This window comes from Eleutherodactylus coqui, chromosome 12 (assembly GCF_035609145.1).
Source record: "Eleutherodactylus coqui strain aEleCoq1 chromosome 12, aEleCoq1.hap1, whole genome shotgun sequence".
Classification (NCBI taxonomy): Eukaryota; Metazoa; Chordata; class Amphibia; order Anura; family Eleutherodactylidae; genus Eleutherodactylus; species Eleutherodactylus coqui.
Window position 1 is genome coordinate 98,390,543 of NC_089848.1, and position 22,343 is coordinate 98,412,885.

Sequence of the window (22,343 nt, forward strand, 5' to 3'; positions counted from 1 at the left end):
AGATGCCAATATCAAATTCCCTATAGCTGGAACAATAGGGCGGCCTTTAAGTGGTGGGTACCCTTTATGGATTTTGGGCAGACTGTAAAAAGAAGAAGTTATAGGATGGGTGGGTAGTATAAATTCCTATTCTTTTTTATCAATCAATTTACTGTTTTTAGCCTGTAATAAACTGAAAAAACTTCCGAATATCAATTTTTGAAAAACGGGTCCAACCAAATGAATCAAACTTCACAGCAGGGACATATAGTAGACCTTACTTAGTAAAGAAATTTCATATCAGTAAGGGGTCTATCCGATATATTGATGCCCTGTATTACTTGTCCATCGTTACTTATTCTCTCTAGTTCTCGAGTACTTATCTCTCCATTGCTCCTTTCTGTCCCAGAGCTTGTGTTGTGTAATGGGAGGATTTGATAAAAAACTTCTATTGCTTCCCCTACCTCGATATGTTCCTCTATTTCTCGAACCTCGTCTCCCTCTAGGCGCTTTCCTCTGATTTTCCTATGTGGGTCTAGAGGTTTCAGCATCAGATGAATCCTATTCGGATGATGATGATACATCTGTTTCTCTCATAACTGACTTTGACTTGTTGGTATAGTCATAGATCTCATTTTCTTTAAGATCTTTTAAGTCACGAAGGTATTGAAAATTCTTCCTCTCTTTTATATTGCCTGTAAAATTTTCAACTTTAACCTCAAATAACTGTCCCTTTTAACGAAGGACGGCTTTGTGGAAAATCTCTTTATTGCCTTAATAGAAGAATCTTGTTGGATTGTGATTTTTTTCAAATAGTTTTTTTCTTTCCTCCTATAATAATTTTACCAGTTTTAAAGAAGTATCTGTTACTCCTTTTTCCCACTGTTCCTGAGGGCAGGGTGTCCGTATCCTTCCAGATGGGATAAGGCTTATTCTAAGACCTCTCGGAAATATGCTGTGTTTTAACCCCTGAAGGACCAGGGTGTTTCGGTCCAAAAGGACCAGCCACTTTTAGGGATTTTACCATGTGTTTTATGGCCCTATGTTTTTCTTTATTTATCCACATTATTTTGCTGCATGACCTATAGGGCTCTATTTTAATATCACTTTTTAATTTTTTTTTTTCCGTTTCTGACTAGGGGTTAAAAAGCTAAAAAAAAACATTTTTTTTTTAGTGTACAGTTTATTTTAAAAATTTGTATATTTATACTAAAATAAAATATGGAAATGGGTTCCCTGATTTTGTTTCAGATGTTTTGATATGTAATTTGTATAGTCTTGGATTGCAGGACGCATACGGCGACTGTTTTGGTTGGCATTGGCAGTGACTCATTTTCTTTTTTATATATATATATATATATATATATATATATATATATATATATTTATTTTATTTTTTTTCATTTTGTATCATTTTTCAATTTTTTTTTAAATCTATGTGGCCAATGACGTCATATAAGACCTCTGTGGGACATTCACATTCTCTTTAATTGCACACTTTTGCACTGTTGGTGAAGCATCCATAGGAGCCCCAGTTACAGGGAAAACATCCCCCTGTAGTGACAGTAGTCACTGACATAGCTGATCAGGGGCTAATAGGACCCTGCAGCTCTGTTGTGGCAGGAGGCACCTGGCAGCCACATGATTGCTGGGTCGAATTGCAAAAGTGGTACTTCCGCTTTCTCTATTCACTACATAGCACTCATTGAGCGCTTCCTGTATATACTACATGGCACTCGGTCCTTATCGAGTTAAATAACTCTCTGGTCAGTATACCGAAGCTGACAAACAAACAGTACATCCCCTATGGGAAGCAGTATAGATAGTGGCAGCAACAGGCTTATTTAGATTGTATACCAAGCTTTCCTGAACGCGCTGAAAAAGGCTGATGTTGTGTTTAAGTGCTGGTTTAATATATGGCCAAAATTTGCCAACCTCAGGGCTTATTCCGACGTCTTTATATCGGCCAAGTATTCACGCCCGCCCAATATACGCTGTCTTTTTCTGCAGGGGGAGGAGGTGGGACGGGACAGGAGCAGTGCACTGAGCTCCCACCCCCTCTCCACCCTCTGTCCGCCCCTCACCACTAGTTGGAATGGGAGGGTCGAGGCGGAACTTAGCTCCGCCCCTCCTATTGCAAACAGTGGCGAGGGACGGAGAGAGGGTGGGAGCTCAGTGCACTTTGCCCGGACCAGTCTGCCCCTTCTCTCCCTGCAGAGTGGGACAGCATATATCGTCCGGGCATGAAAACCCAGACGATATATGGACGTCGGAATAAGCCCTCAGACTATATCTCTGATATATACGTATAAAGCAATATAATATCATGGCCCTTTACACAATTGACACCCTAATGTAAATTGCTAGCTGGCATGTATATATCTGTTGAAAGAACCTTAGTGCCTTAAAAGTATAAAACATTATAACATAGATATGCTTGGAGCAATATAATCACAGTATCTTTGGCATTATTTTGCTAATCTATATGCTGAAACAGGCAAATATCACTCAATTACAATGAGGTTTATTAAAAGGCCTAAATTGGCCAAATTCAGATCCCAGTGTAAAGATACATAGCAATAGAACATATATTCATATCTTGGCAGTCTAAAGCAATGCACTATTGAGGTGTCTCTGAACCAGCGACGGTCTAATGTTCAAGAATATATTCATAAAGCCTACTGCTTTGAAGTTGCAGGAACTCTGTGATACATAACATTTTTGAGTAATACATCTCCCTATATCATTTGTTTCCATGTACATGCTGTAGCACATATTACATAAAAAACGGGTTTATATCTGCTTTGGCGCACAAGGAGGCTTGGGCAGATGTTGGCTATTTAGTATGTTGGCTAGGAAAATGTAAGTCATTGGTAGTCATTTATTAGATATTGTGATGTATCATTCAACAGACCCCTGAGGAAGCTGCTGTAATAGTAGAAACACGTCAATCTATAAGCGATACAATCGATAACTTTTAAGAACATGTCAAACAATACACCCCTCACAAAATATCTGTAATGGTAGGTCAGTAACCTTCACATATACTGAATCGGATCATGCTTGGTTTTCATATATCATTAGGGAAATGGAGGTCCTACCGTTGAGAGGGCATTTATGATATAACCATCTAATCTCAAAAAGGGAACCATTTTTTGGAGTATACTATTTAAGAGGAACATTATCAAAGAAAGAGATATTGTAGCCTAATGGCAAGAACATTACATGTCACTGAGCTTCTTGCTCTAGAATTATAGAGAAGAAATAAAGGTTATATTTTAATAATACTCTCAGTGAAATCATTGCCAGATTGGAGTCGGGAAGGAATTTTTTTTCCTCTAAAGTGAGGAAAATTTGCTTCTACCTCATTGCTCATTGGTTTTTTTTGCCTTCCTCTGGATCAACATTTGGGGGGAGGGGGGTAATCGGCTGAACTGGATGGACATATGTCTTTTTTTCAGCCATAGCACACTATGTTACTACATTGCAATATGTGGTTTGAATTACATGTACTTAAAACATCTGAATCAGATATACCAAATGGGGCATCTAGAAATGCGTCAGAGAATTCCACACATTTTTTAATGTTCATGCAGGGGGCTATTCAGTCATGCGTGTTTCAGGCATAGCACGAGTAAGTTGTCCTCTTCAAGGCTGTGATCATTGTCAAAAATAACTTAACAGGGAGAGTTACTGGATTTTTAAAGAACAATGCCCCTTCTGGTATACATAGGAGGTCTGAGGGTGGTTTCACATCTGTGTTGGAACCTCCGGTTGGTAGTTCCATCACAGATCCGGCACACAATACTGGAAGAGAAAGCGTCGGCTAGAAGTCGGGCAGCAGAGTGGAAAGCCAACGGGCCCTGTTCTAGTCAATGGGCTCCATTTGGTAATATTCGGTTCTGTCATAAGACGGAGCCATACGGCCATGGGGATTCCCCTTACCTGCTCCCTAAACGGAGGGGAAAAACTGAACCGTTGACCGCAGATGCGAAACCAGCTTGACTTGATTCTACACGGTTAATTTTAGGCATTATTTTGCTATTAGGTTTCCAGGTGTTCTGTTCTATAGTTCCTGCTTTTTGTCTTTCATTGGATTACAATGTATTTAAACTGAGCGTGCGCACTCTGTTAGTTACTATGACTAAGAGCTGCCCAACCGCTTGAACTGCGTCAGGGGTCGCGTTGGCGTACTTGTCTTTCCTGATGGGATTTTAATAGAGATGAGCAAGTATACTCGCTAAGGCACACTACTCGAGCGAGTAGTGCCTTAGTCGAGTATCTCCCCACTCGTCTCTAAAGATTCGGGGGCCAGCGCCGGTGACAAGTGTGTTGCGGCGGAGAGTGGGGGGGAGAGAGAGATCTCCCCTTCGTTCCTCCCCGCCACTCCCCGCCCCCCGCCGGCCCACGAATCTTTAGAGACGAGCGGGAAGATACTCGGCTAAGGCACTACTCGCTCCAGTAATGTGCCTTAGCGAGTATACCCGCTCATCTCTAGATTTTAACCTTTTAAAAATAAAGCTGTGATTTTAATGGATGCCGGAGTCCTTTTTCCTTTGCTTTGGTGGGTTGATTCCAATGGAGTCCGTGCATCCTAGCGGGGGAGCTGGCTTACATTCTCCACACCGTATTACCGACATGTTACAATACGGTCCTCTAAAGTCAGCCTTCACACGTCACAGATTTGCTGCAGACTGTTTCACAAATTTTTCTATAGATCCGAAGCAGATTTCTCTTTTTCAAATGAACTCAAACTGAGGCTTTATTCATATGAGCGTATTACCACGGCGTAAAAGTGTCCGGCCGGTCAATATAGCACTGGGCGCTTTTACGCCGGGCAGGAAAGATAGTAGTCGAACTGTCTTTCCCAGACGGAATACGTCCACTGCCATAGACTACTATGGGAGCCAATGACAGCTGCCGGAGAAGGAAGGTGGGAGGGAGTTCAGGAGCGTTACTGCTAAACTCCCTCCCCCTTCTCTCCTCCAGCTGTTTGCAATAGGAGGGGTGGGGGTGGAGCTAATTGCTAAGCTCCCGCCCTGTCCCGCTCCCTCCCACTGCTGGCTGCCAAAAAAGAGGTGGAGAGGGGGCGGGAGCTTAGCACACAGAAAAGCATGTGGCGGAGGCACTCCCAAATCCGCGGCTAAGTGCAGGGGGTTTTGAAGCTGCACTTTCCTGACAAAAATCTTGTGGTTTTTTGCTGTGGCCAAACCGCAAGTTTTCCACCCAGAATATGACCCATGTCTGCGTATAGAACTGTACTTTTTTGTGCACACGGCATGTTCATATGTGCGCGTGACACCCCCTGCCTTGATTTAAAAGGCTATTAAGCCTATTCAGCCTAACGAGGTCCAGATGTGTACTATTTTTCATGCATATTCCATTTGCGCACTCCTATAGACGTCTATGGGGAGCTATGCTGCCCAAATACACAGAAAAAAAAGATAGAGCCGGTCATATTTTGAAATGCACACAAAATAATGTTCATGTGAAAGAACCCATTGACATCAATGGGCTCTATTCTCTACATATTGTGCGCATCTATTTTGCGTACGCGAATACGTCCATCTGCTGAGGCCCATAATCTGTATTATGAAGGCTAAGCAGGTCCTGGCTGGGCCAATGTTGATCATACATCAGCACCATGGGTAGAAGGTATGATGTATGATACAATCTAAGCATGGATTTACATTCTACGTATGCTAAACTGTATAGGTAGGTAGTTTTTTCACAAGCCCGGAGATACATTATTTGCTGATGCCGCCTAAATTCAGGATTACAATAAAAGCTCTTACATTCCAGAAAATTATAAATAGAAGTAATCCAAATCTTCAGTAGAGTCACGGCACTTAATATTGTGTGTTCATGTCCTACTGGATTAATCAGCTCCGGCTATTATCCTACTTCAATAATCAAGTAAATGTATGTATTATCATTCTTAGCCTACAACACATAAACCAGCAGAGCAATGGATCAAAGCAGACATTTCCTTATGTTGATACATAAACTTTGCAGCATTGGCGGACTCGCCTTTTTCCATTAGCGGAGCAGCACATTCATCTTTTAATCAGAAATGTCAGCTCGTGTTGGAATATCTGGCTCAGCCTTGCACTTGAATCGTACACCCAGTCCTGAATGATCAATCAGCGCTGACTCAGAGTGCAAGCTTATTAAATAAAGCTAATCAGAGCTCCTTGTAAGTACTAGTGCTATTTATCAGCGGTCTAGAGGCAAAGCTGGTGCAAGTTTTTTTGGGTAGTATCCAAAAATGCAATCATCATCATTCCTAGGTGTTTTGGACGTCCCATAGAAAGTGCTGGAGATTAAGTGGCAGTGCATTCGTTGCAGCTCAGGAGTCAACTGCTCCGCTCAAGGTGCATATATAAACTTTATCGTATAAAAGTTGCACTACTTTTTTTAATTGTTAGAACTCAGTTTCACCACAAACTTCCCTTTACCAAGCTAAAGAATTGAGCTCCATACAAGAACCACTTAATGGCACCTATAACAGTTGTTGCTCCACATACCGTAGGTCATGCGTGAATACTTTGTTTGCCTCCTTCATTAGAGCCCCTAGCACTTTCACAATTGGGGCTTCTTTATATGGAAATTGGAACCCAAAGTGCAGTATAAAATAGTCACAAGTTTTCTGTTGATCAGTTTCGGTTTGAATCCACATTAGATGGGAAAATCCAGCAATCTAAGAGACTTCCAACGAGGCCTAGTCATTGATGCGGTATTAGTGTACCATGTCTCCACCAGAAGTATAGGTGGAGATATGGGTTGGCCAGATTTAGTTCCAGGGAATGCCCATGTGACGGGCAGAGCTAGCGATTGGCTGCTGCAGACACACCTTCCCGGCAGTGCACACCCTCCATCCTCCTGCCAATCAGAGAAATGTGAAGAGCGCCGGCAGCAGCACCCATGGTGGGGTACAGCCTTTATCATCCTCCTGCTCATTTTACGTCTTCTATTTGTGGTTTCATTATCCTCCCAGTTGCGGCAGCGGCTGTTGCGCCAGTGGCAGTTGAGCTCCAGCTGTGAATCCCCTGGTGGGGAATGTGAGTGGAGATGCGAGTGTGTCTCACTGAGAAGGAGGGCGGCAGGGCCGGCATTGGCGCTGACACCACGGCGGTCGGATACAGGGACGGCTTGGAGGCTGACAGCGGGTCCAGCAGTGGCTGCGGGGCTGTCAGCTGTGACATACCCATTGGTGCTAGATTAGCCGGGGCCAGAATTTCTCTACCAACCTTGTGGGGTTTTCTTTTGAAACAGTGTGGAGAATATACCAGGAATGGTGTGATTAAGGAAAAATATACAGCGAAAGGGGATCCGGTGGATGAAGGGAAATGACTCCTTGCTGAAAAGGGTCATAGAAAGATGTCAACAGAAGACGAATAGAAAGTTGGTGCTCCAACTAACATGCCTGAAAGTACGACTCGTTGCTCTTTAGAATACATGGGCGATTACAGCAGATGACCTCTGCCAGTGCGATTACTGTCTAAGAGTAACAGGATGTCAGTCAACCTGAGTACAAAGAGCGCAAAGTTGGATCACTAAGCAAAGGAAAAACATCACCTGGGCAGTTAAGTCCAGATTTCTGTTGGACCATGCCGGTGGGGAGGTCAGAATTTGGCACAAGCAGCATGAATCAATGATCCCTTCCTGTCAGGCTTGAGGAGGTGTAGTAATGGTGTGGGGAAGGTTCTCTTGGCATTTCTACCATGTTAAAGGTCCACTGCAGTTCTGGAGGTCAAAGGAGATCCAACATGCAACTAGATGGGGTCTCTAATGAAGCGGCCATTCAGTGTATATCTCATATGGGCGGAAACAAGTTCTAGATCTGCCTTAGGATGTATTCACATGGACAATTTTATCACATGCAAGTTTTGTGCATTACCAGACACACAAGACCTGTATAGCAATAGACACCATTATTCGCAATGGGTGTATTTTCACAGGGGATTCTTCTCCCTATAAGAGCAGTGAGACTATGGAACTATCTGCCTGAGGATGTGGTGATGGTGAACTCACTAATAGAGTTTAAGAGGAGCCTGGATGTGTTTTCTGAGGGATACAATATTACATGTTGTTGCCACTGGTTACTTCAGAATGGTCCGGCGATTATTCCGGTTGCCAGAAGAATTTGCTTTGCCTTAAATTGGGAAAATAGGCTTCAACCATAGTTCCCTGAAAATAAGACCTTGTCTTATATTAGTTTTTGTTCAAAAAGAGGCGCTAGGTCTTATTTTCAGTGGATGTCTTATTATACTTACCTAGCTGGCTCAGTCCGTGCCCTCCTGCTGCTTTCCGGAGCTCTGATGCGCTTTTTGCAGTCCTAAACCGCCCTCAGAAGATCATTTCCTGGTTACGGGAGTCATAAAGCACACCTCCAGAAAGCGATGGCTCTGATTGGTTCTCAAGTGCTGCTAAGCCAAGCAATGCAGCGCTTGATGAACCAATCACAGCCATAGCTTCCTGGAGGCGGAATTTATAAATCCCATAACCAGGAAGTGGTCTTCTGTGGGCAGCCGAGGACTGCAAGAAGTGTGTTGGAGCTCCAGAGAGCAGCAGGAGGCACCTGTACCGAGCCTACTAGGTCATGTATTTCTTTTTTTTTAATGTAATACAGCTAGGGTAGGTCTTATTTTTGGGGAAACGGGGTACCTCATTGTTTTGTTTTTTTTGCCTTCCTCTGGATTAACTTTTAGAGGGTTGGGTAGTAAACCGAACTCGATGGACATGTCTTTTTTCAACCTTACATACTATGTTACTATGCTCGTGATGCTGCCAGATAGAGAAATCCCTGCATGTCCTATTTTTGGGGCGATATCGCCCATTATTTTCTGTGTATGAAAGAAAAATTGTATTGCGCCTACATACCGATGCAATTTTTATGCATGTATGATTTTTTTTATTTTTCCTGTTGAAACAACATTCGATTTTCTCACAAAACACGTCACAACTGAGGGAAAATCGCAGGTTTAAAAGCATTATATTGTTTTCAGTTTCTTGGACCAATATTACGCTCGCACTTTTGAATATATCCTAAGTTTGGCACTTACCTGCATTGAAACATGACCTAACCATTGTTCTCTGCATAGGTATCCTTTTTATACACGGGCGTAGGTCATCAGTAATTAACGATTGGTGGTCCGTCGCTCGGGACCCTTGTCCATCAGCATATACTTCTACCCACTGTCCAGTGGGCTGGATGTTGACTTTAGTGGTAACCTCAGGACTTGACTGCTACGGCTTCACTGCCATTAAAATCAATGGGAAAGACGCTCAGCTATGTCACTTCCTGCTCCTCTCCTGGTCGTGACATCACATCCAGTCCTGAGCAGGAAGTGCTGTAGCAGAGCGGCTCTCCCATTGATTGCAATTAGAGTAAAGCTGGTTCCAGCACTTCTTCCGCTGATGGCACTGGACAGTGGGTCGGGCAATCAGCTGATGGACAGGGTTCCTGAGTGGTTTACCCTCATTCATCAACTACAGATGATCTGTCCAAAGGATAAAGTCATCAGTGAAAAAAAGTCCAGACAACCCCTTTAAGTTTTCATAACACATTAAAATCAAAGAAAACCTGAAGTTCTGGTGCTTTTAGTTTAGGAGACGTGGAGTCCGGGGAGATGACTTTTATACTTACCTAGTCCCAAGTTCCTGTAATGTCTCCCAGCTTTTTACAGGCTCTACATGCGCAGTCTCATAGAGATGAATGGGTATGCATACGCACTCCCTCCTGAAAAGAGTCAAATGGCCTTTGCCCACTCTTCAGGGGACACTGCAGGAACGGGGCATCGGGTGAGTATGAAAAGCACCATAGCTTAGCTTATAGTTGATGACACGTTCCCTTTAATTCTTGCTACATTGGTTATATATATATAGTGTGTATTGTGTGTACCCTCATTAATTAGCATCCTGAAGCTTCATAGTGGAAGGTAACATCTTGTCTTCTCATTGCAGAGAATACTACGTAACCATGGTGAAGTGGGCGACCAATACCAAGGTGGCAGTCAACTGGTTAAACAGGGCACAGAACATCTCCATCCTGACACTGTGCGACGCCATCACTGGAGTTTGTACAAAGGTAAAGGAACGCTTCATCTGCGACAATCTCAGTTTTTTTCAAAAAAGCAAAACTAATAGAACTGACCGGATTGTGACACCTGAGTGATAGATGGAGCGCCGAGGCGAACACTGAATATATTGCAGAATGTACTCACTTTCCGAAATGACTGTGTGATTTGGAGTAATGAATGTTCTTCAAATTACAAATTAGGGGCAGGGGGCGCCATTGATTTTTGCTTGAGTTCTGTCAATACCACCTAAAGCAAGCGATGAGAAATACAAGAAGAGAAGAAGTGGAGGCAACAGACAGCAGCCTGAAGAATATTAAAGAGGTTCCTTCCACCTAAATAATGTTGATGCGTGGATGGAGTCAGGATCCTTGTATAGATACATGTAGCACAAGGGAGCATTCACGCGGGACGGAATCACGCCGCAGGACGCAGCCAAATCCGCTGCTGTAGTTTGCAGATCTAACTGCGGATTTTGCTGCAGAACTGTAGCAGGTTTTAACCCTTTCCAATCCACTGTCTGACGTCTAAAGACATTATGATTTAAGGCTGTACAGCTCCGATGTTGAAAGACGTCCGTCGGAGTTCTCTTACTGTATATTGCCAGCCCTTCTGCTATTGGAGCCTATCCAACGTGTCACCTCATGCAGTACTGGCTTTAGCCAGCAGATAGCGCTGTTGTGTAATGGCAGAAAAAGTGTAAGCCCCCTAGGAAAACCAGGATCCACATTGAATTGGAAAGGGTTAAGTCATTTTCAATCAAAAAATGTAAGTAGCCTGTGGATTTTGTTGCAGAATTTACCGCGGCTTGCGGTGCATCGTACGGCCTATTCCATCCCGTGTGAAAAAGGTCCCTTAGGGACAATCATTTTTAACCCTTTTACCGCTGCAGCCCTTTTTTGGTGTCTCATTTTCTCTTTTTCCTCCTCACTTTTAAAAAATCATAGCTCATAAGTTTTTTCCAGCAACACGAGGGCTTATTTTTTTGCAAGACAAGTTGTATTTGTCAACGGTACCATTTAATATGTCATGTAATATGCCCGAAAACCTTTAACAAAGCTTTAAGTGGGGAGAAATGGAAGAAAAAAGCAATTGCGCCATTCAGGGGGTGTGGGTTCTGTTTTTAGGGCACTCGCAGTGCAGTTAATGTGCCATGGTAGCCATATTCTGTGACTACAATTATCCTGAGACCAGATTTATATGTTTTTTTATGTAGCACTACTGAAAAAAATGAAGTACATTTTAAAGGAAAAATGTACTTTCTGTCACCCTCTTTTGACCCCTATAACTTTTTTTTTTTTTCATCAATCAAGATGAGTGAGGGCTCATATTTTGCACGGTAACCTGGCGTTTACTGTACAATTTTTGGATACATACAACTTTATGATTACTTTTTAATTAATTTGTTCTTGCATAGAGGGTAAACAAAAAAAGTGCAATTCTACCCACTATGCAGGATTAATAATGTCATATTTTAATAATCTCGACTTTTGTGGACACATTGATAACAATTTTTTATGCGACAACTGGGGAGAGGGTTTTTATTTGCATATGTATAATTTTTTTAAAGGAAAAAGCCTTTACTTCACTCATTTTTACATGTTTCTTTGGTCCCCACATGAGACTTGAACTTGGGATTATTTGATCACTGAGAGCGTAAGAAATGGCAGAGTACACATGCTTAGCAATCTCTGGGGCTCCCATTGAAATGAATGGAGTGCAGCCTCCTCTCCATTCATACAAGGACCTTCAGGACCCCCATTGTTGGGATCGGTGGAAGTTCCATGGATTGGCCCCCCACCGATTATAAAGTTATTCCCTATCCTGTGGTTAGGAAATAACTTTATAACTTGGCACAACCCCTTTAAGGTTAAGTACTAGAGATGAGCGAGCACCAAAATGCTCGGGTGCTCGTTACTCGAGACGACATTTTCGCGATGCTCGAGGGTTCGTTTCGAGTAACGAACCCCATTGAAGTCAATGGGCGACAGGAGCATTTTTGTATATCGCCGATGCTCACTAAGGTTTTCATTTGTGAAAATCTGGGCAATTCAAGAAAGTGATGGGAACGACACAGCAACGGATAGGGCAGGCGAGGGGCTACATGTTGGGCTGCATCTCAAGTTCCCAGGTCCCACTATTAAGTCACAATAGCGGCAAGAGTGGGTCCCCCCGCCCCTCCCAAGAATTTTTACTTCTGAAAAACCCTCATTAGCAAGGCGTACCTTAGCTAAGCACCACACTACCTCCAACAAAGCACAATCACTGCCTGCATGACACTCCGCTGCCACTTCTCCTGGGTTACATGCTGCCCAACACCCCCCCCCCCCGCACGACCCAGTGTCCACAGCGCACACCAAAGTGTCACTGCACAGCCTTCAGCTGCACTCATGCCATGCCACCCTCATGTCTATTTATAAGTGCGTCTGCCATGAGGAGGAACCGCAGGCACACACTGCAGAGGGTTGGCACGGCCAGGCAGTGACTCTCTTTAACAGGGGCGGGGCGATAGCCCATAATGCTATACAGAAGCAATGAGAAATCCAATCCTGTGCCACCTCCATCAGGAGCTGCAAACGTGGGCATAGCAATGGGCAACCCATGTGCCACACACTATTCATTCTGTCAAGGTGTCTGCATGCCCCAGTCAGACCGCGGTTTTTTATAAATAGTCACAGGCAGGTACAACTCTGCAATGGGAATTCCGTGTGCACCCACAGCATGGGTGGCTCCCTGGAACCCACCGGCTGTACATAAATGTATCCCATTGCAGTGCCCAGCACAGCTGAGGTAACATCAGGTTTAATGCAGGTGGGCTTCGGCCCACACTGCATGCCCCAGTCAGACTGGGGTTCTTTAGAAGTGGACACATGGAGTTACAACTCCGTGTGGACCGACAGCATGGGTGGGTCCCAGGAAGCTACCGGCGGTACATAAATATATCCCATTGCATTGCCCATCACAGCTGAGGTAACGTCCGATTAAATGCAGGTGGTCTTCGGCCCACACTGCATACCCCAGTCTGACCGGGGTTTTTAATACATAGACAATGGCAGGTAGAAATCCCTAATGTGAAGTCCCTGTGGACCCACAGCATGGGTGGCTCCCTGGAACCCACCCGGCGGTACATAAATATATCCCATTGCAGTGCCCATCACAGCTGAGGTAACGTCAACTTTAATGCAGGTGGGCTAAAAATTACTAGGATTACAATGTAGGCGAGGGCCCAAAAAATTGGTGTACCAACAGTACAAATGTACTTCAGAAAAATTGCCCATGCCCAACCAAGAGGTCAGGTGAAACCCATTAATCGCTTTGGTTAATGTGGCTTAATTTGTAACTAGGCCCGTAGGCAGCCCAGTTAAAATAAAAATTGGTTCAGGTACAAGTTTGAACGCTTTATTGAATTGAGAATTGAAACATATAAACATTGTTTACAAAAGTTATATGACTGAGCCTTGTGGGCCTAAGAAAAATTGCCCGTTCGGCGTGATTACGTGAGGTTTCAGGAGGAGGAGCAGGAGGAGGAGGATGAATATTATACACAGATTGATGAAGCTAAAAGGTCCACGTTTTTTATGGTGATAGAGAATGATGCTTTCATCCGCGGGTGCAGCCTACGTATAGTTTAGGTATCGCTGCTATCCACTGGTGGAGAAGAGAACTCTGGGGAAATCCAGCCTTTGTTCATCTTGATGAGTGTTAGCCTGTCGGCACTGTCGGTTGACAGGCGGGTACGCTTATCCGTGATGATTCCCCCAGCCGCACTAAACACCCTCTCTGACAAGACGCTAGCCGCAGGACAAGCAAGCACCTCAAGGGCATACAGCGCGAGTTCAAGCCACGTGTCTAGCTTCGACACCCAGTAGTTGTAGGGGCAGAGGCGTCACGAAGGACGGTCGTGCGATCCGCTACGTACTCCCTCACCATCCTTTTACAGTGCCCCCGCCGACTCGGCCTTGACTGGGGAGCGGTGACACAGTCTTGCTGGGGAGCCATAAAGCTGTCAAAGGCCTTGGACAGTGTTTCCCTGCCTGTGCTGTACATGCTGCCTGATCTCCGCGCCTCCCCTGCTACCTGGACCTCGGAACTGCGCCTTCTGCCACTAGCACTGTCGGATGGGAATTTTACCATCAGTTTGTCCGCCAGGATCCTGTGGTATAGCATCACTCTCGAACCCCTTTCCTCTTCGGATATGAGAGTGGAAAGGTTCTCCTTATACCGTGGGTCGAGCAGAGTGTACACCCAGTAATCCGTAGTGGCCAGAATGCGTCTAACGCGAGGGTCACGAGAAAGGCATCCTAACATGAAGTCAGCCATGTGTGCCAGGGTACCTGTACACAACACATGGCTGTCCTCACTCGGAAGATCACTTTCAGGATCCTCCTCCTCCTCCTCCTCCTCCTCAGGCCACACACGCAGAAAGGATGACAGGCAAGCAGCATGGGTACCCTCAGCAGTGGGCCAAGCTGTCTCTTCCCCCTCCTCCTCATGCTCCTCCCCTTCCTCCTCCTCCTCCTCAATGCGCTGAGATATAGACATGAGGGTGCTCTGACTATCCAGCGACATACTGTCTTCCCTTGCCTCTGTTTCCGAGCGCAAAGCGTCTGCCTTTATGCTTTGCAGGGAACTTCTCAAGAGGCATAGCAGAGGAATGGTGACACTAATGATTGCAGCATCGCCGCTCACCATCTGGGTAGACTCCTCAAAGTTTCCAAGGACCTGGCAGATGTCTGCCAACCAGCCCCACTCTTCTGTAAAGAATTGAGGAGGCTGACTCCCACTACGCCGCCCATGTTGGAGTTGGTATTCCACTATAGCTCTACGCTGCTCATAGAGCCTGGCCAACATGTGGAGCGTAGAGTTCCACCGTGTGGACAAGTCGCACAGCAGTCGGTGCACTGGCAGATTAAACCGATGTTGCAGGGTGCGCAGGGTGGCAGCGTCTGTCTTGGACTTGCAGAAATGTACGCTGAGCCGGCGCACCTTTCCGAGCAGGTCTGACAAGCGTGGGTAGCTTTTCAGAAAGCGCTGAACCACCAAATTAAAGACGTGGGCCAGGCATAGCACGTACGTGAGGCTGCCGAGCTGCAGAGCCGCCACCAGGTTACGGCCGTTGTCACACATGACCATGCCCGGTTGGAGGCTCAGCGGCGCAAGCCAGCGGTCGGTCTGCTCTGTCAGACCCTGCAGCAGTTCATGGGCCGTGTGCCTCTTATCTCCTAAGCTGAGTAGTTTCAGCACGGCCTGCTGACGCTTGCCCACCGCTGTGCTGCCACGCTGCGCGACATCGACTGCTGGCGACGTGCTGCTGCTGACACATCTTGATTGCGAGACAGAGGTTGCGTAGGAGGAGGGTGGTTTAGTGGAGGAAGCATACACCGCCGCAGATACCAGCACCGAGCTGGGGCCCGCAATTCTGGGGGTGGGTAGGACGTGAGCGGTCCCAGGCTCTGACTCGGTCCCAGCCTCCACTAAATTCACCCAATGTGCCGTCAGGGAGATATAGTGGCCCTGCCCGCCTGTGCTTGTCCACGTGTCCATTGTTAAGTGGACCTTGGCAGTAACCGCGTTGGTGAGGGCACGTACAATGTTGCGGGAGACGTGGTCATGCAGGGCTGGGATGGCACATCGGGAAAAGTAGTGGCGACTGGGAACCAAGTGGAGCGGGGCCGCCGCCGCCATCATGTTTTTGAAAGCCTCCATTTCCACAAGCCTATACAGCAGCATCTCCAGGCTGATCAATTTGGCTATGTGAACGTTTAACGCTTGAGCGTGCGGGTGCGTGGCTGCGTACTTGCGCTTGCGCTCAAACACTTGCGCTAGCGACGGCTGGACTGTGCGGTGCGAGACATTGCTGGATTGGGCCGAGGACAGCGGAGGTGAGGGTGTGGGTGCAGGCCGGGAGACGGTAGTGCCTGTGTCCTGAGAGGGGGGTTGGATTTCAGTGGCAGGTTGGGGCACAGAGGGAGAGGCAGTGGTGCAAACCGGAGGCGGTGAACAGCCTTCGTCCCACCTTGTGGGGTGCTTGGCCATCATATATCTGCGCATGCTGGTGGTGGTGAGGCTGGTGGTGGTGGCTTCACGGCTGATCTTGGCGCAACAAACCTTGCACACCACAGTTCGTCGGTCGTCTGCACTCTCAGTGAAAAACTGCCACACCTTTGAGCACCTTGGCCTCTGCAGGGTGGCATGGCGCGAGGGGGCGCTTTGGGAAACAGTTGGTGGATTATTTGGTCTGGCCCTGCCTCTACCCCTGGCCACCGCACTGCCTCTTCCAACCTGTCCTGCTGCTGCACTTGCCTCCCCCTCTGAAGACCTGTCCTCAGTAGGCTTAGCAAACCAGGTGGGGTCAGTCACCTCATCGTCTTGCTGCTCTTCCTCTGAATCCTCTGTGCGCTCCTCCCTCGGACTTACTGCAATTACTACTACCTGAGTGATAGACAACTGTGTCTCATCGTCGTCGTCCTCCTCACCCACTGAAAGCTCTTGAGACAGTTGCCGGAAGTCCCCAGCCTCATCCCCTGGTCCCCGGGAACTTTCCAAAGGTTGGGCATCGGTCACAACAAACTCCTCCGGTGGGAGAGGAACCATTGCTGCCCATTCTGGGCAGGGGCCCGAGAACAGTTCCTGGGAGTCTGCCTGCTCCTCAGAATGTGTCATTGTAATGGAGTGAGGAGGCTGGGACGATGGAGGAGCCGCAGCCAGAGTATTCAGAGTTGCAGCAGTGGACGGCGTAGAACTCCGGGTGGTCGATAGATTGCTGGATGCACTTTCTGCCATCCACGACAGGACCTGCTCACACTGCTCATTTTCTAATAGAGGTCTACCTCGTGGACCCATTAATTGTGAGATTAATCTGGGGACGCCAGAAACGTGCCTCTCTCCTAATCCCGCAGCAGTCGGCTGCGATACACCTGGATCAGGAGCTTGGCCTGTGCCCACACCCTGACTTGGGCCTCCGCGTCCTCGCCCCGTCCACGTCCTCTAGGCCTACCCCTACCCCTCAGCATGGTGTATTACCAGTAGTGCAGAAACAGAACGCTGTAATTAAATGTGCCGCTTATTGGCCTGTGGTTGGAGGCTGACTTCGCTTACGGAACGCACAGCAGAGCCAGGAAAGAATTTTGCGCAAGCCTGTAGTGAGACGTAGGTGCGTATGACTGAGCTAGTGGAATTCACAGCACAGAAGCAGTCAAGTGTCCAAAGGCCACTAGTAGGCCTTAAGTATTTTGCTTCTATTTTTTTAAAGGCTGAGCTGAGACAGCAGACAGATACTGTAGGCAGCGTATATATGTATACTGTTTCCCTCTGGACGGGATGACGGCGGTGATGTAACAGGCAACGCAGAGCCAGGAAACAATTTTGCGCAAGCCTGCTGTAACACGTAGCTGCGTAATAATTACGACTACTACCCCCAGCAGAGACGCAGTACACTCAAGGCGGTCACAGGCAGCCCAAAGATAGTATTTTTCCCAAATTTGTTTGAAAAAGCCCACTGCCTATATAGACAGTATATCTCTTTCACCTTTCCCACTGTCCCTGCCTCACCAGTAATGGCCCTATACTCTGTACAATGACTGCAGACTGAGGACGCAATGGTCTGCACTCCCAATATACAAAAAAAATAAAATTGTGCAACACTGCTCACAGCAGCCTCAACAGTACTGCACATGGTCAGATGTGGCCCTAAGAAGGACCGTTGGGGTTCTTCAAGCCTAAAATAACTCCTAACACTCTCCCTATAGCAGCAGCATCAGCAGCACTGTCCCTGATCTATGTCAGAATGCATCTGAGGTGAGCCGCGGGAGGGGCCGATTTTTTATACTCGGGTGACACCTGATCTCGCCAGCCACTCACTGCAGGGGGGTGGTATAGGGCTGGAACATCACAGGGGGAAGTTGTAATGCCTTCCATGTCTTTCTATTGGCCAGAAAAGCGCGCTAACGTCTCAGAGATGAAAGTGAAAGTAACTTGAATATCGCGTGGTGCTCGTCTCGAGTAACGAGCATCTTGAACACCCTAATACTCGAACGAGCATCAAGCTCGGACGAGTACGTTCGCTCATCTCTATTAAGTACAGATGAGTCATATCCATTTCAGCTTTTTTGCATCTGTTGGGCTTATTCAGACGGGTGTATATTGGTCAGGGTTTCACGCCCGGCCCATATACGCTGCCCCTCTCTGCAAGGGGAGGAGGCGGGACGGGAGCAGTGCACTGAGTTCCCGCCCCCTCTCCACTCCTCGGCACTGTTTGCAATGCCTGACCGATATACGCCTGTCTGAGTAAACCTGTAGATTCTTCACTAGTTGCTATTGATGTGGCAGCAGATTTTGGTGTGGATTTGGCACGGATTTCACCCTTTTCATTTGAAGGGTGAAATCCACAGTGAAAACACGCAGCATAAATTGACATGTTATGGACTCGGCAGGTCAGTTTACACTGCAAAATATTTGTTAAGCATGTGGATAGGATTTTTTAAAAATCCATCCTCGTTGATTTTCCAGTTAATTGCTGTGGATTTCTCGCAACCAATTCCACCACCGAAAGTCTGCAACCTTTCAACAACATGTGAACACGTCCTTAGGGTCTGTTTATATGTTACAGAATTTGCTGTGACTGTAGTCTTTCAGCCGAATGTACAAATCTGTGCACTTGTTGCATAAAAACCCTCCATATCTATAGCATAGGTTTCCACGTTTGCAACAAAGTTGCCTTTACTGAAAACAGACTGATTGCTTGTGACAAGCTGCTGACAACTCAATGGCTGTGGTCGTTAGTTGTCTCTGGCAAGCGGTACAATATGACGGTTCAGCTCCGATGCTTTGCACTGACGGCAGGAAAAGTGAAGAACATGGTCGTGTTTTTCCTGGTAATCAAGCAGTATGTAAAAATATTTAGGTGGAGAACACTCGACAAGTCAATCAGTAAATCATGGCCTCTAGTAACGAGCAAATTGGTGTAATGAGATTTCTGCTATCTGGAGTAACAGTACCTGCCGACTGCACAGTCAGCAAATCATCATTCCACGCAGAAAGCCTCATTACAGCCGAAATGCCTAAATAATCGCTAAATGTTTTAGGAATGTGACAGGACCATCTGTGAAGAATGAGGGTTGTGTCTGTAGATGCAACGCTCTCTTTAATTGCAGGCCTTATTCTTCAGGCTTACACCCAACACATCCTCTGATGACTTCCATCTGCTTTGTGTTGTTATTAATGATATACGCTACGATCTGATGCATTGGATTCCAATGCATCAGATCACATGGCCATATTCCCGTAGCATAAAAGCACCCGGCCGGGCCAATATAGCGCCGGGCGCTTTTACGCCGGGCTGAAGAGATAGTCCTGGAACTATCTTTCCATCCAGAATGTGTCGCCGCTGCATAGGCTCCTATGGGAGCCAATGACAGCGGCCAGAGAAGGGAGTTGGGAGGGAGTTTAGCAGAGTGACTGTTAAACTCCCTCCCTCTTCTCTTCTCTCCTCCCCTCTCCTCCCTTCTGGCTGTTTGCAATAGAAGTGGGCGAGGCAGAGCTAAGATAATCCCTGTTCCGCCCACTCCTATTGCAAACAGCCAGAAGGGAGAAGAGAAGAGATGAGCCGGCAAGGGAGAGGGAAGGGGAGGCAACATATTGCGGCCTTTGCATATATGTGCTGGGGCCCGTCTGAACTGGCGCACAAACTTTAGATTTGTGCGCCCGTTCATGCATCTTTACGGCGTCGGCAGGTGCACATAAAAATGCCTACGTCCGTGTGAAAGAGGTGCACAGGTGATTGCAGATCAGTGCAAGGCAGTGGTAGGTAAGACTGTGCAGCTATGAACACCTGTGCTATTTAGTCTATGGAATATAGTAGTACTTGATTGCAGTAATGGTCAAAGGGGTCTGGCACTACAAGACCCCCAGACTCCACGTTATAAGCAACACACTCTTAAAAGTAAGAAAAGGTTGACTGATCCAATTGCGACAATCAATTCAATTTGCAGCATAACATCAGGTGACAAGTTTTCCGATGGGAAATCCAGCGATCTGAATGATTCCAACGAGTCCTGGTCATCAGTGCTAGACTAGCCGGACAGAATGTCACTGCCAGCCTGTGCCATGCATGGTGTGAAGAGAATGCCAGAAGGTATAATGGAAGCCACACAGACTCTATTAACCTCCTCACTCCCCAGGATGTACAGTTACATCATGGAGGTGCAAGGTTTGAATGGAGCAGGATGAGGGGCCGATGCCACTTCCTACACAGCAGACACCTGCTTGCAGCAGCCACGATCAGCATGAACGCTGATCGTGGGTATTAACCCTTTAAATGTTTCTGCCAGTTCTTTAAATGCCAGGATCTGTATTTGGGTTACCTGAATGCCTACCCCCCGTTATGAGATTGCAAGGTGTCGTTGGGTTACCATGACAGTCTGGGGCCTTCTGAAAGCTCCCAGGGCAGTCATGGCTGATTGTCTATTAAGCCATGTCTGTAGTCTGAGGTATGGCTTGATAAGGGCTCTTGCACACAGTCGCTGTGATTTTTGCCTGGCCGTGTCATGGCCACACTGCTACTGAAAGTCGCATGTGCACGAGAGGCATCCGTGACTTTGTCACGGCTGCATCTCCCGTTTATACGCCCGCTCAGACAGCTGACTGCAGCGTGTATACACCACACCCGTGATACCGTCGGGCTGAGGGAGAATGTTCAGCTCTGCTCAACTTCCTCCTAAGGTTGGGACATCGACACAAAAATGTCAATAGTATCGACTATCGCGGCACAAGCTATCGATTATTGTAAAATATCGGTGGAAAACTATTGATATTGTAATATATCGACTTTTTTAAATGCTGTATAAAAATAAACCAGGTCAAGGGTTAATAAAGCAACAATCAACAAAAAAAAAGTTAAACTTTAACCCTTTCCAATCCACTGTCTGACGTCTGAAGACATTCTGATTGAAGGCTGTACAGCTTCGATGTCTGAAGACGTCCGGCAGGGTATGCTTACTTTATATTACTGGCTGCTCTGTTGTCGGGGGGGCCTCTCCTGCATGTCCCACACCACAGTACTGGCTCTAGCCAGCAGATGGCGCCATTGTATAATGGCAGAAAGAGAGAGCCCCCTAGGAAACCCTGAATCCAAAATTGGATTGCAAAGGGTTAAAACACACTGAAACAAGGTACTGCCAGCTACTAGGAAGCCAGTAGATGGGTGCTGGCCCTGACGGGATGTGAGCATGATCTGTGTGTTTGTGGGGCTGCGTGCCCTCCATTTCTTCAAGTTGCCACTGAGGGACCAATGTTCTCCATGGCAACTTGTAAACAATGCAGGGCCTGGTAACGCTAACGCAGCACCCCGAACGCAATTCTAATTGGGTTAGATGGGTCCCCTATCTATCTTATGGGCACTTCGTGCGCATTAGACGCTGAACGCACCACATGTCGCATCTCCTTTTCTGGAAGCAACCTTTGTGCATTCAGCACAGCCCTCCATCTGCATGTGGAAATGCTTTCATTTGCCCACAGCCATCGTGATAGACGCAAGCGTTCGGAGTCTGTGTCTAACGCCATGAACAAGCGCATGTGGAGAAGGGGCCAAAGACCCCACTTTCTGAGAGTCGTTTTGCCTGGAGCAAACCTTATTGGTGACAAAGAGTCACCTCACACTTTCCAAAAGTTTCTAGAACTTGTCTATGAGTTCATTAGTGCCTCGGGCAAAACTACACCCTGTACCAACACAAAGGAAAGGGCAGAATATAAAGAAAGTATGGTCACTAGACCGCAAGACACGTTTCTTCTTTACAAAAATCGATATATTGCCTTAAACATTCGATGTTACCGATATATCGGCAATAACAATATCGATGAAAAGCATTAGCGATATATCGATATTTCAATATATCGGCTGTCGATGTCCCAACCTTACTTCCTTCCCCTCTCCATCCCTTGCCAGCTGTCTGCAATGGCAGAAGACAGGACGGGGTGGGAGCTATTTTTCTAAACTTCCACCCCCTCCCATTGCAGACAGCCGGCAAGGGACAGAGAGGGAACGGGGCGGGAGCTGGTGCGCTAATCTCCCGCCCTGTCCTGCCCCCTCCCTTTGCCAACACCCATCATGAGGCAGAGAAGGGGATGTCATAAAAATAAGTACACAACTGAATTGCACTTTTTGGTTACCCCATCTCCAAGCAAAAAAGTACAACACTTCATTGTTTTACTGGTAAAGCCCGTTTTATGCACAGAAAAGTGATGCCAAGTTTCCTTTAGGCCTCATGTCCACGGCTAAAATAAAATGTA

At 46.6% G+C, this 22,343-nt stretch overlaps 1 protein-coding gene across 1 annotated transcript in view; it reads left to right on the plus strand.

The window, feature by feature from the left end:
- Positions 1 to 22,343, plus strand: part of DPP6 (dipeptidyl peptidase like 6) — a 676,815-nt gene that overhangs the window by 551,724 nt on the left and 102,748 nt on the right. Inside the window, exon 11 of the mRNA XM_066584876.1 lies at positions 9,946 to 10,069. Coding sequence (XP_066440973.1) covers positions 9,946 to 10,069 — 124 coding nt within the window. The remainder of the gene's footprint in view (positions 1 to 9,945; positions 10,070 to 22,343) is intronic.